Here is a 15,202-nt window from a genome sequence, read left to right as displayed (position 1 = left end):
CATCTGTGCACCCAGTGTCCCTTGAAGGTCTCCATGTATCTTGTCATTGATCTTCTCCTGGGTCTAGGAGGTTCTCAGCACAGGGACCTTGGGTCCAAAAGACAGATGCCACTTCCAACAATTCTTTCTTGGGGGTAGTCCAGTTCTTCCTTCCCTGTTTGCTTCTCTTTTTAGCTTTTGTAAGATTAAAGGTGATGCAGGTCATACCTGCACCAGGGCTGTGGTCTTTCACTATACTTCTTCACTCTGTATGCTGAGCAAATAATCCAAGAAGCTGGATTATATGAAGAAAAACATGGCATCAGGATCGAAGGAAGACTCAGTAACAACCTGTGATATTCAGATGACACAACCTAGCTTCTGAAAGCAAAGAGGACTTAAAATACTTACTGATGACGATCAAAGACTATAGCCTTGAGTATGAGTTGCATCTCAATGTAAAGAAAACCAAAATCCTCACCACTGGATCAGTAAACAACATCTTTATCAAAAGAGAAATGATTGAAGTTGTCAAAGACTTCATTTTACTCAGATCAACCATCAACACTCACAGAAGCAGCAGTCAAGACATCAAATGATGTATTGCATGGGGCAAATCAGCCACTACACAAGGCCTTTTAAAAGTATTGAAGATGTCATTTGAGGGACTAAGGTGTACCTGACCCAAGCCATAGTATTTTCAATAACCTTATATGCATGCAAAAGTTGGGACAGTGAATAAGGAAGACAGGAGAATAATTGATGTATTTTAGTTATGGTGTTGGAGGAGAATATGAAAAGTACCACGAACTGCCAAGAGAACAAACAAATCTTTGTTGGAAGAAGTACAGCTAGAGTGCTCCGTGGAAGCCAGGATGGCCAAACTTTGTCTTTCATACTTCAGACATATTGTCAGTAGGGACCAGTCCTTAGAGAAGGATATCATGTTTGGTAAAGTGGAGGGTCAGAGAAAAAGATGAAGACCCCCAACGAAATGGATTGGCAAAGTGGCAGCAGTGATGGATTCAGATGTAGCAATGATTGTGAGGTTGGCCCAGGACCGGGCAGTGTTTCATTCTATTGTGCATAGGGTCTCTGTGAGTCGATACCGACTCAATGGCACCTAACAATAACAGGTCATACCTGAGGGAAACTACCCTTACATCAGATCATGGCTGTGACCTAATAAGGGTGTTGTATCCCACCCAAATCCCCGTACAGCTGGTTGTCTATTTACATCAGATCACATCAGGAGGAATGATTACATCATTGCATACCTGCCAAATTGCATCAGTACATAACTACCAAACCACTAAGAATTATGCCTAGCCAAGTTTACACATATTTTTGGGAACACAATTCAATTCAATCCATCACATCTACATTCTTGGCTTTAACATAGTATTTTGGGCACAGGTTAACCTTCCGTTCATTCTCATTAGGGCATGAGGTAGCTGACTTCAAAGGTTTTGACCCATATAAAAAGCTGATTAATGATTCTTTGATTAACCTTCAGTGCACCTTTATAGAGCTTTTCAATAATGGATGTGGATTCAAGTATTAGAAATAACATAGGATAGAATTAAGGTTTTCATGCCAGTAACTTGTTAAGAATGCCGAATGCCTCATTTTTTTTTTTTTTTAATTTTATTTCACCTCTTGTGTATTCATGTTCTGATATGGAAACCACATTTCTATTTTGATCGTGTTTAGAGAAAAAGAAAGCAGACATCGTATTCTTGTTGGACGGTTCCATCAATTTCCGGAGAGACAGTTTCCAGGAAGTGCTCCGTTTTGTGTCTGAAATTGTGGACACAGTTTATGAAATGGGTGACTCCATCCAGGTGGGGCTGGTCCAGTACAATTCTGACCCCACAGATGAGTTCTATCTGAAGGACTTTTCCACCAAGAAGCAGATTATCGATGCCATCAACAAAGTGGTCTATAAAGGGGGGCGGCATGCCAATACCAAGGTGGGCATCGAGCACCTGCGGTTGAACCACTTCGTGCCTGATGCAGGCAGTCGCCTGGATCAGAGGGTCCCACAGATTGCATTTGTGATCACGGGAGGGAAGTCAGTGGAGGATGCTCAGGAAGCTAGCCTGGCACTCACCCAGAGTGGCGTCAAGGTGTTTGCGGTGGGCGTGAGGAACATTGACACAGAGGAGGTTGGGAAGATAGCATCCAACAGTGCCACCGCCTTCCGAGTAGGGAATGTGCAGGAACTGTCAGAGCTGAGCGAGCAAGTTCTGGAAACCTTGCATGATGCGATGCATGAAACCTTATGTCCTGGTGTGACTGATGTCTCCAAAGGTAGGTCCTCTTACATACCTTCAAAACTTGAGTCCAAATGTTTATTCATTTTTTGGTGACAGATATTCAACCAAGGATACATCATTTCAAGAAATACTGAATGTACAATTCAGTGACATTGTTTATATTCTTCAAGCTGGGCAAGGATTCTTGCTGTCTTTTTAGCCGATTTACTTCATCATCATGCACATAGATGCTCTGATCTTGCTCCTCTAAACTTTCAAGTTGTTCTTGCCAATTTGAGCCCATGTAGAGAAATCTTGGAAGAGTTCAAAGGTTAGAGCAGATATACTCTACTAAACATGCTGAGCGGCTGGATGGTTCAAAGCAGACTTCCGGGGAAACGTTTGGTTTCAGATATAAGGTTTGAAAGTGATCTCAGGGCATTCATTTAGGGTGTATGTCTAGCCTTTGTGGCACTTTCATATTTGTAAGGCATTTAATTATTCTTGTTTTTGTTATTAAGTGCTGTTGAGTCAGATCTGGCTCATAGTGACCCAATATAGCGACTGGTGAGTTTGAACCACTGACCTGTGGTTCAAGCCAACTTTGTGGTCCTGTGCTTATCCTACAGTGCCACATCAAGGTTATTATATCCAATGGATTCCATAAAAAATTGGTTGCTTCAGACATTTGCTCATATCGAGACCTAAGTTGGTTGATACTAGTGGTCACCCAGACACCATTGTAGTACATTCTTCCAGTTAATAATGGAAGTCTATCTTTTCTTATCCTTACAAGATTTACTCTTCTTATCCTATTCTTTAATCCCAGAAATGATTTAGACTTCTCGACCCCTACTTCCATTTATAAGTTTATTAGATTAATTGCTTGAGATCAGAGTATTTGAGTTCTCAATTGTGTTTAATTTTAATCACAAATTGGGTTGCATCTAAAGACCTGTTGAAGATTTATCAGGCCAACAATGATTAAAATCACCTAAAGCAAATAAGTAAATAAGTATCAAAATGGCCTATGGCTTTTCCCCCCTAATAATTGGCATCACTTTTCTCCATGAGAGAAGCAGATCTAATTGCTTCTCAAAGTTCAGATGTAGAAGACCCCACTTTAACCATGAACACCATTCCCTGGCCCATCGTCAATGTGTGTCCACCCTGGCTATTAAGTAGGACTTGTCTCTACAGCTTCAACTTGGAGCTCATCGCTTGTGTTCCTCCCTTTCAGCCTGCAATGTGGATGTGATTCTGGGCTTCGATGGCTCAAGTGATCAGAATGTATTTGTGACGCAGAAGGGACTTGAATCCAAGGTGGAGGACATCTTGAATAGAATCAGCCAGATGCAAAGGATCAGCTGTACCGGCAGCCAGTCACCTACTGTTCGTGTGTCTGTGGTGGCCAACACTCCTTCGGGGCCAGTGGAGGCCTTTGCCTTTGATGAGTACAAACCCGAGCTGTTTGAGAAGTTCCGGAACATGCGTAGCCAGCACCCCTATGTCCTCACTGCAGACACACTGAAGGTCTATCAGAATAAGTTCAGGATGTCCTCACCGAATAGTGTGAAGGTGAGTGGGAGCTGCCCTTGTTTAGACACATCCTGTGTGTCTGGAAGCCCCTCTCCCAAATAACAGTCATTCACTTTTTGACAGACCAGGTTGGTAATATGTATACACAGAAATCCTTTACTTATTAACTAACCTTCAGAGCTTGTAATGTAATTATCGTCCTAATTTTTACTAGTTTAAAGTCTTTGAGAAAAAAATCCTAAGACTCAGTAATTGAGCTTGATGGAGTTGAATGGGTGGCAAATTCACATTTATTGATAGTCCTGATCATTAAATGGTCTATGTTCTCTCCTTATTTTTATCCCCAAGTTGATTCTGGCTCATGGTGACCGTATGGGATGGGACAGAGTCGAACTGTCCCATGGAGTGTCAGTGGTTTTCAATCTTTACAAAAGCAGACAGTCACATGTTTCTCCTGTGGAGTATCTGGAGGGTTCAAACCGCTGACCTTTGGGTTAGCAGCCAGGCGCTCTAAGCACTGTGCCACCAGAAGTCTTATCTCTCTATTGTTGTTGTTGTGAAGTGCCATTGAGTCAGTTCAGACTCATAGCAAGCCTGTATAGGAGCAGCTAGTGGGTTTGAACCACTGACCTTTTGGTTTGCTGTCCAGATACTACAACACCACACCAGGAGTCCATATCTGCACTTGTTGTTGAGTGCCACCGAGTTGGTTCCGACTCATAGAGACCCTGTATAGGATTTCTGAGGAGCAGCTGATGGCTTTGAACTGCTGACCTTGTGGTTCGCAGTCCAGTGCTAATGCTACAGTGCCACATCAGGAGGCCTGTGGATATCTTATTGTTAAATGTCAGAAATGACTCAATGATGCTATATAAGTTTTCCAAGGAGTGGCTGGTGGGTTCGAACTGTCTACCTTGAGGAAGAGTACAGTACTCATCCGGTAGTGCCATTCTATGCTATTGTTGTGTTGTAAGTGCCATCAAGTCTGTTCCAACGCATAGCAATCCTGTTTAGGGTTTCCAAGGATCGACTGGTGGGTTTGAACTTCAGACCTTGTGGTTCACAGTCCAGTGTTGGTCTTACAGCACCACCCCAGGAATCCCATATCTATAAATATCCAAACCCACTGTCATTGAGTGAATTGCCAAGGCTGTAAATCTTAATGGGAGCAGAAACCCTCCTCTTTGTTCAGCAGAACACTTGGTAGGTTTGAACTGCCAACCTTGTGGTTATCAGTCTGGTGCTTATCCTACAGTGCCACCAGGGTTCCAATATATAAATACGCACACATACATATTACATGTGTATATACGTGTATATTATTGTTGTTAAGTGCTGTTGAGTCAGTTCCGACCCATAGTGACACTGTATAGGGTTTCCAAGGGGCAGCTGGTGAGCTTGAACCACCAACTTTGTGATTCAAACCAACTTTGCAGTCTAGTGCATTAACCCACAGAACCACACCAGGACTCCATACTCGTATATGCATGTATATATATGTATACATGTGCCCACACGCATACTCATATATGTGATTCCCAGACTCTAGCGTAGGATAAATTAGAATGAGAGGAACTGTTTTTATTGTCATTGTTGGTTTTGTGTTTTTATAGCACATAGTTATTTTACATCTCGTTTAGTCCACAATCTCAAAGAGCTGCAAGCATGGGAAAATCATTCCTTGAGCTTGGCTCTCAGTTTCCGCAGTTAGAACTAGATAATCTTTGTTTCCTCGTGCTCATCTCTGATGCCGGTTCCCCACTTGACATTTTGTCTTTTCCAGGTGGTGATTCATTTTACTGATGGGGTGGATGGAGATCTGAATGCTTTACAAAGAGCATCTGAGGAACTCCGGGAAGATGGTATGTTTGATGGTGTTCTACACATGAGAGGCAACCTGGGTGAGGCAGGCGTGTGTGCGCTGACCTGCCGCGAACAGTATCCTGGAGGGTCCAGCATCTGCAAAGACTTGGTCCTTCATTGCCCGTGTGGGGCAGTGGAAAGGGGCTAACAAGGGTTGCTTATGGATATAGAATTGTTTTATTACAAATCCTTGGTATTGCAAATGCTTGATAAAGTAGAGGGTCAGCAAAAAAGAGAGTCTCCCCCCCAACAAAATGGATTGGCACAGTGGCAGCAGCAATGGGCTCAAGCGTACAACAATTGTGAGAAGGCACAGAACCAGGCTGTGTTATGTTCTGTTGTACCTAGGGTCGCTATGAGTCATAACTGACTCAATGGCACCTAACTACAACAACATTACAAATCCTGGTATGAGCCTCACAGACTCTCAGACACACTTAAGAGTCTGGAAAGCATGATGCTCGTTGTACAACAAGAAGACTTCATTCACTTAGTTTTGGGATATAAGCCAGGGATTGTTTTGCAAGCACAAAATACAGATGCATTTTTTGTTTGCAGTTATTCCACTCACATACATGGCACCACTTAATATAAAAATGCACTTAAATAATATAAAATAGATACAAGCATACTTATCAATGATAAGGTGAACTCATCACATGCAATGTCTGACTGCTTATTAAATTTGGAGTATGGTAGCTTTGACTATCAAAAAAAAAAAAAATGCTGAACAACACCAAAGGTTTAAGACCATGTGGAGACATCACTTGGTGTAAGTGATGTCTGTTTATTACTTCCGCTTTCCCTGTACAATGGGGATCAGACTATTACTTTGGGGGTAAAATATGAGGCAGCATCTAAAGTTTGTGGGAAAGTGGAACTGAAAGAGAATGGAATTTTTGAACAAACTTTTTGGAGCCCCTCATAGTTTACTTCTTACCAGGTATATATAACAATATCTTTAGTTTGGGGCATGGCTGAACCGATTGATTACCCAGTTGCATGCAAATTTTCTATAGTTCAACTCTTAAAAGAGATGTTTGCGTTAAAGACCAAATTATTAAATTGTTATTGTTAAGTGCCATCGAGTCGACTCCGTCTCGTAGAGACCTTGTATTATATAGGGTTTCTGAGGAGCCGCTGGTGGACTGGAACTGCTGACCTTGTGGTTCGCAGTCCAGTACTTATCTTACAGTGCCACTCCTTTCTAAAATAGAGAAAGAGATAAAAGAAAGTCAGGTATGAAGGTGCTGCCTGGTTGATCCTTGTTAAACACGCTTTTCCCGGTAGGTGTCCAAGCTCTCATCTTTGTGGGCCTTGAGCGGGTGGCCAACCTGGAGAGACTGATGCAGCTGGAGTTCGGGCGAGGGTTCATGTACAACAGGCCCCTGAGGCTGAACCTCCTGGATTTGGATCACGAACTCGCTGAACAACTTGTAAGTCTTCTGGGTCATTGCACACAAACTAAGTTTACATGCCGCTGAGGTTGACCTCTCAAGATAGTCAAGTCAGCTACCACGTAGGCACTAGACCAACTGTGTGTTTTATATCTCATAAATTCCACAACATGGAAGAACTATGAAGATGGGAGAAGCTCTACTTGACTTTGAACCCCAGTTTCCTCCACTGTAAAATGAGGAGTTTGAACAAGATAATTTCTCCCATCCCTCCCAGTTCTCACGAGGTGAATGGGTGTGGTGGGTGGCTTGGCTCACTTAAGTTGCTTGAACCAGTTGTCTCTGAGTTGACTCTTACTATAGCAACCCCACGTGTGTCAGAGTAGAACTCGGCTCCGTTGGATTTTCAGTGACTGATTTTAGGGAAGTACATCTCTAGGTCTTACCTTCTGAAGAGCCTCTGGGTGGACTCAAATCGCTAACCTTTCAAATGTCAACTGAGTGTGATAACACTTTGTACTAACCAAAACCAAACCCAAACTCGCTGCTCTCTAAAGGATTCCAACTCAGAGACCTTGTAGGGTAGAGTGGAACTTCTCCATAAGGTGTACAAGGCTGTCATCTTTATACAAGCAGACTGTCACATCTGTCTCCCACAGAACAACTCATGGATTTGAACCACTGACCTTGTGCTTAGCAGCAGAGTGCTTAAGACACACTGCCTCCAGGGCTCTTTGTTGTACCAGTCAAATACACCCAATTCACTAGGGACCTGTCTTATTGCCATACCGTAGTGAGAGTTCTGGGTGTGGAGGTATTGGATCACTGGAGAACAGGTCTCTAGGGCTTCCCATACTCTCTGGAGTAGCTGCTCTTTTAATAACTTTTGGTTCATAACATTTCTGGGCATGTAAAACATTATCATTGATCATCCCCAAGCAGGAAGCAGTGTTCACAGCACCTGAACACGTCTGTGCTGAAAACACAATGTCCAGGCAAAGTACGGTCCCTTCTGAGTGGAGAAGGACTTGTATGGCCTTCTCCTTTCATTTCCTTTAGCTTCCTGGTCTTCACTGAGTCAGAGGTACTAACTCTTGTGGGTGGACAAGGACTTGGTAGAACCCAGGGCTTTGGAAGTGAGGGATGGATATTGGGAAGATGTGAGGCTGAGCCTTGGATTTGAAGAGTCTTTAGTGGTGATAGAAGTGGACTCCACTCTGAGTAGGATGGACTGAAAGAGGTGACTAGATGAATAATATGAGTGAGATATAGGAGAAAATGAAAGCTTTAGGAAGTTCATTGCAAGAGAAAGCATGTGACTACTACTGGTTTCTAGTTGCTTGATGTTGAGTTGATTACAAATCATGGTGACCCCATGTAAAACAGAACAAAATGTTGGCCAATCCTGCATCATTTTGATGATGTTTGGTATGGTTGAACACACTGTTGATTGTCTGCCAACCTAGGGGGCTCATCTTCCAGTACTGTATCAGACATTACTCTGGGGTGAGGCTTGCATTTTCAGTGGCTATTATTCAGAAAAAGATTGCTAATCGATTTCTTCCTAGTCTGTCTTAGTTTGGGAGCTCCACTGAAACCTGTCTACCGTGACTAACCCTGCTGCTATTTGAAATACTGGCACCAAAGCTTGTAACATCATAGAACGTACAAGCCCCCTTGGTAGAACACACTGACGGATGGGTGGTGGACCTAGGTGGTTGTTAAGGGCCGTTGAGTCGATTCCGACCCATAACAACCCTGTATAGGGTTTACAAGGAGCAGATGGTGAGCTTGAACCTTGCAGTTCAAATGACTTTACAGTTTGCAAATATGCTTGGAGTGTGCACTTTTCTACTGGCTAGACTGGGATGGGAATGTTGAGTGTTGGATGGGTGTTAGAGGCTCTGGTGACTGGGAGTGGGTGTATGGGACTAAGAGGTAAAGACCACTCTTGTTCCCCACCCCCAACCCCACCCACGCTGTTCTGGAGGCTGGCATCCTATTCTGTAGTGTAGTTCAGAGACAGGAGATGCCATGCATCTGTATTTTAGAACCACATTCAGACCTGGCCATTTGCAATTTGTCAGGTATGGCTGTTTGTTATTTAAAAATATGTGCATAAGAAATAACATTCGAAACATGCATATCTGTGCTGGAAACTTCTAGGAAGAAGGTCCAACCTAACAATGTGAACATAAGTTCTTTTACTCTGGCTGCTCTTCAGTCATCCGTTAGTGACACCCTGATTCCCCAACTCCACCATCCCCGCCATGACTGCCAAGAGGGTGAGGGAGCCCTTCTTGGACTGAGCCAGTCCTGAGCTCATGCCGTGGGAAGTGAGCCCCTCCCTCACTGTGAGAAGTCACTTGTATCAGATTCCGACTTGCACAGTGTCTTCATGCTTCTTTCCAGGCATTTTCTGAGCCTGTAACTTTTTGTTTGTTATTTTGCTAGGACAACATTGCTGAGAAATCTTGCTGTGGAGTCCCCTGCAAGTGCTCTGGACAGAGGGGAGACCGGGGACCCATCGGAACCATTGGACCCAAGGTAAGGTAATTCCCAGTTTTCTTTCAGAAGCCCGGCATCGGGCATTACTCCAGCCGGGCGGTTTCTCTAATACCACCTCAGGGTGATGGGTAACGGAGGCGGAAGGATATTCCCCCTTTATAGTACAGATAATCCCAGGTGCAGACCCTCCAGTGAGGATGACTGCCCTGTTGTCGCTGAGTTATCCTGCTTCAGCTGGCCCTGGAGCAGACCTGCGCTCTGTACGGTTTTCAATGACTGTGACCTATAGGAAGTACATTACCAGGATTTTTTTTTTTCCCGAAATGCCTCTGGATGGACTCGAACCTCCAACCTTTCAGTTAGTAGCTGAGAGCATCCGTCGTTTGCACCGTGTCAGGGACTCTAAAGATGGCTTAGGCAGGTCCCATGCTTGTCACATTGTCCCTTTCTGAGGGTACATGTGACAGTCTTCTCTTTAGCACACGGACTCTGTTGCAGAGAAATGTGGAAACCCGCAGACATCACTGACTGTTTACCTCTCTGAGGGTGTCAGTGGTTTCCTGGGCATTTTCCCCTAGCAACTCCTTTTTATAGGAAACAGGCTTTCTTGGCAGTCCAGGAGCCTGAAAGAACCCCATTACATGCACTCAGTGGGTAGAAGTTCTAGAAAACAGTGAAAGGCTTGTGCATGTTCAGCACCCTTCTACAATGAATGGGGACTGGAGAGCTACTTAAATGAACAACAAGGATATCACAAGATTAATCAAGAACCTTCTTTGCTCTGTTGTAGGGCACATCCGGAGAAGATGGCTACCGGGGTTACCCAGGAGATGAGGGGGGACCGGTAAGTGAGGGCTGTGTGATATCTTCTGTTCTACCCCCTTCTTACTCCCAACAAGTTGGGATTGAGTTGTGGGGCTCTTAACCCCTTCAGTTTCCAGTGGTTTCCCTATGGAGGAAACATAATTTCCTAACAACTGTTGGGATTTCTGTGTTATGGAAAATAGTATCATCTCCGTGGAGCTAGGAGCTCCCAGGAAACCAGCCAGAGCTATAGGGTTGCCCCCTTCTGGCAGAGCTTTTGGCGGCGGGGGGTAGGGGTTGGGGCGAGGAAAAGGTTTGTCTGAATAGGGTCCTGGATAATAAAGTAGCCCAGCTGAGCATGGGGTGGACTTGAGAACCAGGGCCCCTCTGACTGGGAAGTCCATGAGGAGCAGACTGGGGATACTAGACAGGGTCTAGCTCTGGGACCGAGGAGAAGGGGTCTCGGGAGGCAGGTGAGTTCAGGACCAGCCCCCAGTGTGGTGTCAGGACTGAGTTTGGCCCATGGAGAGCTGAGGAACCAAGAGGGCAGCCAGGCAGTTCAGGCCCCACTGACCCTGGGTGCCCAGAGCCATCTAGACCCTGTTCCTTAGAGAGTTTTAGGCTCCAAGTGCAGTTCTGTGCTGTAACTTGGGATCCTGGGAGGGGCAGTCAGCCTGGTGTCTTCTCCACGGGGACCCAGTGCCCACACTGACTCAGTCTCCAGGCCTCAATGACCCTGGGTGTGGAGCCCCTACTTTCTCCAGGGGTGGAAATACAGGCTGATCTAGACTCTGGGTCGGTGAAATCCCCAGTCCAGTGTGTGCCTTACCCACGACGCAGTCTCTCAGTGGACAGACCATGACACGGAGCTCCACCTTCTGCTTTTCTGTCTTCAGGGAGAACGAGGTCCTCCAGGTGTGAACGGCACTCAAGGTTTCCAGGGCTGCCCGGGCCAGCGGGGGATAAAGGTACGAAGGTGGGGTGATGCTATGGTTGAGGAGGGCCAGGGGTGCAGCATCCCAGCCCAGCATGAGTGTGTGAAGTGGTGGCGTAGGTGTTTCCGAGGTGGGAGGGGGAGTAGGAGGACCGGGGGCTCCTCGTTCCCATCACACAGGGGCCTCCATGAAGGAGGGGTCCAGGAGTTCCCCCACAGCTAGAGGGGGGCTAAGAGCAGAGACATGGTTTCCAATGTAGACATAGAGCAGCCAGGGATGCTTCAGGTTAGAGGGTGATATGGGCCAGGATGAGGGTCGGCTGGGACCCGCTGTGTTAGAAATGAACCCCAATATCACACAAAAAGACACTCGGTGAGACTAAATTGCCTCGGCAAGGCAAAATTTACTTCTGCAGAAGGGTGCGTGTGTGTGTAGCTGTATAAGAACAAGCCAGCGAGCACACGGAGCGGGCAACTCTCCACTCAGGTTTTATCCCTGACGAAAGTCTTAAGACCATGTCTCACCCCATTGGCTAGCGCTTTGACCACACGGTCTTTTTCCTTATCCGACTGGCTAATTCAAATTTCTGAGGTGCGCATTCTTCTTACTCACTTCAGGAAGTAGCAAAAAGTAAAAGAAAGGTCACACGAATGCACTAAACAGGACTATAAGAATTTTGAAGAAAAGACACTTATTCCCACAATTGCAAGGGGCCATGGGAGAGGGACTGGGAGGATGGACTCTGTTCTTTGATGGTAAAAGATTGGATTTAAGGGCTTCTTTGTTTGGGGATGTCAGAGTGCTGCTAGGACCTAAAGTCATAAAGTTTGCGAAACTCCTCTCTGGCACCTTTGCGGCCCCTTCCTCGGCTTTGTTAGAAGACTAACTTTTTACCAGACCCATGATGGGGAGTGAGTACTCCAATGGATGCAACTTCAACTCTGTACTTGCTGACACAGTGGCTTTCAAACTGGGCAGGAAGGACAGATGCCCGTTGCCTCTTTGGCCATGAGTGACCTTGTAGAAGGGGAGCTAACAGTTTCCCCTTTTCCCTTGCCTTCCAGGGCTCTCGTGGATTCCCAGGAGAGAAGGTATTCATACTTGACTTTGTTTTGTATGTGTGTTTAAAATGTTCCCAGAATTTCTTACTTTTCCTTTGTTGGATGACTTTCTCTCCTAACCCATGCGTCTTGTTGCCTCACAGGGTGAATTAGGAGAAATCGGGCTGGATGGGCTGAATGGTGAAGATGTGAGTGATTATATCTTCTAAGTTCTCATGCTTTGGCTCTGAAGATTGCATTAACTAACAGCTGTCCGCTTCAGAAATCACATAGGAAATGACGTGTTATCGTTGTCTTTGGCAGGGAGACAAAGGGATGCCTGGGTCTTCTGGAGAAAAGGGGAGCCTTGGAAGAAGGGTAGGTATTTTTCCATTGAGTTGTCATTGTGGAAAAAGTAGGAGCATTTCATTAATTGGTTGTTGTTGAGTGCCATCGAGCCGGTTCTGACTCATACCGACCCTGTTTGGGGGTTCCGAGGAGCTAATGGTGAGTTTGAACCTTCAACCTTGTGTTTAGTAGGCCAGTGCTGATCTTATAGCACCGCCCCAGGACTCCATTCATTTAGGGCACCTTTGTTTCCTTGACTCTCTCACGTTAAGTTTGCTTCTTCCTGGCGTCTCCTTTGGTTCCCACCACATGTGTCTGTAATGTCTAACCTCCATATATGTGTCAGCTCTGACTTGTCCCATTGCTTGTTTGGATTGCATATACCGTAGAGCAGGAGCTGAGCTTGTTCCATGGTGAATAAACCTCCAGTGTCTGGCACACAGTGGGTCCCCAATAGATACCTGTGTACTGACTGTACAAATCCACAATGTTTATGAATTATTTTACCTTCATGGCCACCGAGTGACTGACCAACATCATTGTGCTGTGAAGACAATGTAATTTTAAGAGAAAAGTTTGAAAACAAAAGCAAACTTTCTCCTCCACTTGTGGTTTTTGTTTTGTTTTGTTTTCTAGGGTGATAAGGGGCCGAAAGGAGACCATGGAGAAAGAGGCGATGTTGGAATCAGAGGGGACCCTGTAAGGAGCATGTCTTCATTCACAATTTAGATCTGAGTCTGGGCAAGGCATGGGGAAAAGGGATGTGACGAAAGAAGACCAAGGGAAGAATTCTACTCTTAAAATTGCATGAAGCTTGATAAAATGTCCCTTTTCTGGGATTGTTGGCAATGCGCTAGGTTGCCAACTGCAAAGATGAGTGTTGGCAAGACTGTTATACTCGTACACAGACCTGAGAAGTGTCCCTACAATGTGGCCTCAGTTGCTGTTGTTAAGTGCCATTGGGTTGGTTCCGGCTCATAGTGACTCTGTATAGAGTTTCCGAGGAGCAGCTAGTGATCTTGAACTGCTGACTTTGTGGTTCAAATTGACCTTGCAGTCTTGTTGTTGTTGTTGTTAAGTGCCATTGAGTCGGTTCCAACCCATAGCGACCCTGTATAGGGTTTCCGAGGAGTGACTGGTGAGCTTGAACCACCGACCTTGCAGTTCAAATGGCTTTGTAGTCTGGCACATTAACCCACAGAACCACACCAGTCTTAGGAGGCTTTAAATTTGCTGTTGGTGAAGAGAAGATCTAGGACCTCTTCCCTTTGCATGCCTCTGTTAAGACTTGTAAGCAAATGCCAGTCACCAGTCAGCCTCCCTTGTCTGAGGTGGTCTTCCTCTGGGACCAGTGATGAGGACAGAGTCAGATTTAACTCAGTGAAGGCAGCCTTTTTGGGGGTTCCCTTTCCTGGGGAAGAAGAGCCGGTACCCCTGTTTGCTGATCTCTTAGCTAGGCTCTGGCTCAGTTGAATGGATACCACTTGGAAAGATGTGGTCCAAGGCTGTCCCCTCTGAGCCTTGCATTAGTGTGGTCACTGACTGTCCAGTCCATGCTGCAGTGATTTCCTGTACATGCACGTGTGCCTCATTTCCTCATGTATGTGTTTTCAGGGTGACTCTGGGCGGGATGGCCAGCAGCGAGGGCCCAAAGGAGAAACTGGTGAAATTGGCCCCATGGTAAGTTCTTCTGCAGTCTTCTGTGTTGAGGTCCCAAAAGTGACTCTCACCTTGGCTTATCCTGAGTTCTGAATGCTGGGCCAATAAGAGTTACCTCAAGGTCTCCAATAGAATAACATGAGGTCCAGAGCGGAGACCTTCAGAGATATGTGACCATACGCATCTGCAAGACCAGAGTGATCCTTCCCAAACAGAGACTTCTTGGCAGATTGTGCACCTGGGTGGTGTAAATGAGCAAGTTCCAAAGGTGTACCAGAAAGAAGACCTACTGATCTATTGCTACAAAATCATCCACTGAGAATCCTGTGGAGCACAGTTTTACTCTGACACACACGGAGCACCATGAGTGGGATCTACTTATGAAAAATTATCCACTGAGAACCCTGTGGGGCACAGTTCTATTCTGATACACATGGGGATACCATGAGTGGGAACTACTTATGAAAAATCATCCACTGAGAATCCTGTGGGGCACAGTTCTACTCTGACACACACGGGGCACCATGAGTGGGATCTACTTATGAAAAACCATCCACTGAGAACCCTGTGAGCACAGTTCTACTCTGACACACACGGGCACCATGAGTGGAGTCTACTTATGAACCATCATCCACTGAGAACCCTGTGGGCACAGTTTTACTCTGACATACACGGGGGCACCATGAGTGGAATCTACTTATGAAAAATCATCCACTGAGAACCCTGTGGAGCACAGTTCTACTCTGACACACATGGGGACACCATGAGTGGAATCTACTTATGAAAAATCATCCACTGAGAACCCTGTGGAGCACAGTTCTACTCTGACACACACAGGGCACCATGATTGGAATCTACTTATGGAAAATCAT

The 15,202-nt window shown here is 45.5% G+C and overlaps 1 protein-coding gene across 1 annotated transcript in view; it reads left to right on the top strand.

Moving 5' to 3' along the window:
- The window catches only part of COL6A3 (collagen, type VI, alpha 3), an 81,309-nt gene that overhangs the window by 27,191 nt on the left and 38,916 nt on the right, over positions 1 to 15,202 (top strand). The window contains exons 10-21 of the mRNA XM_006866778.1: positions 1,693 to 2,292; positions 3,478 to 3,815; positions 5,560 to 5,638; positions 6,930 to 7,075; positions 9,491 to 9,583; positions 10,335 to 10,388; positions 11,245 to 11,316; positions 12,348 to 12,374; positions 12,488 to 12,532; positions 12,648 to 12,701; positions 13,308 to 13,370; positions 14,286 to 14,351. Coding sequence (XP_006866840.1) covers positions 1,693 to 2,292; positions 3,478 to 3,815; positions 5,560 to 5,638; positions 6,930 to 7,075; positions 9,491 to 9,583; positions 10,335 to 10,388; positions 11,245 to 11,316; positions 12,348 to 12,374; positions 12,488 to 12,532; positions 12,648 to 12,701; positions 13,308 to 13,370; positions 14,286 to 14,351 — 1,637 coding nt within the window. The remainder of the gene's footprint in view (positions 1 to 1,692; positions 2,293 to 3,477; positions 3,816 to 5,559; positions 5,639 to 6,929; positions 7,076 to 9,490; positions 9,584 to 10,334; positions 10,389 to 11,244; positions 11,317 to 12,347; positions 12,375 to 12,487; positions 12,533 to 12,647; positions 12,702 to 13,307; positions 13,371 to 14,285; positions 14,352 to 15,202) is intronic.

This window comes from Chrysochloris asiatica, unplaced genomic scaffold (genome assembly GCF_000296735.1).
Source record: "Chrysochloris asiatica unplaced genomic scaffold, ChrAsi1.0 scaffold00096, whole genome shotgun sequence".
NCBI classification, from domain to species: Eukaryota; Metazoa; Chordata; class Mammalia; order Afrosoricida; family Chrysochloridae; genus Chrysochloris; species Chrysochloris asiatica.
The sequence above is the reverse complement of the archived record's forward strand: the minus strand, read 5'-3'. Positions and strand labels throughout refer to the sequence as shown.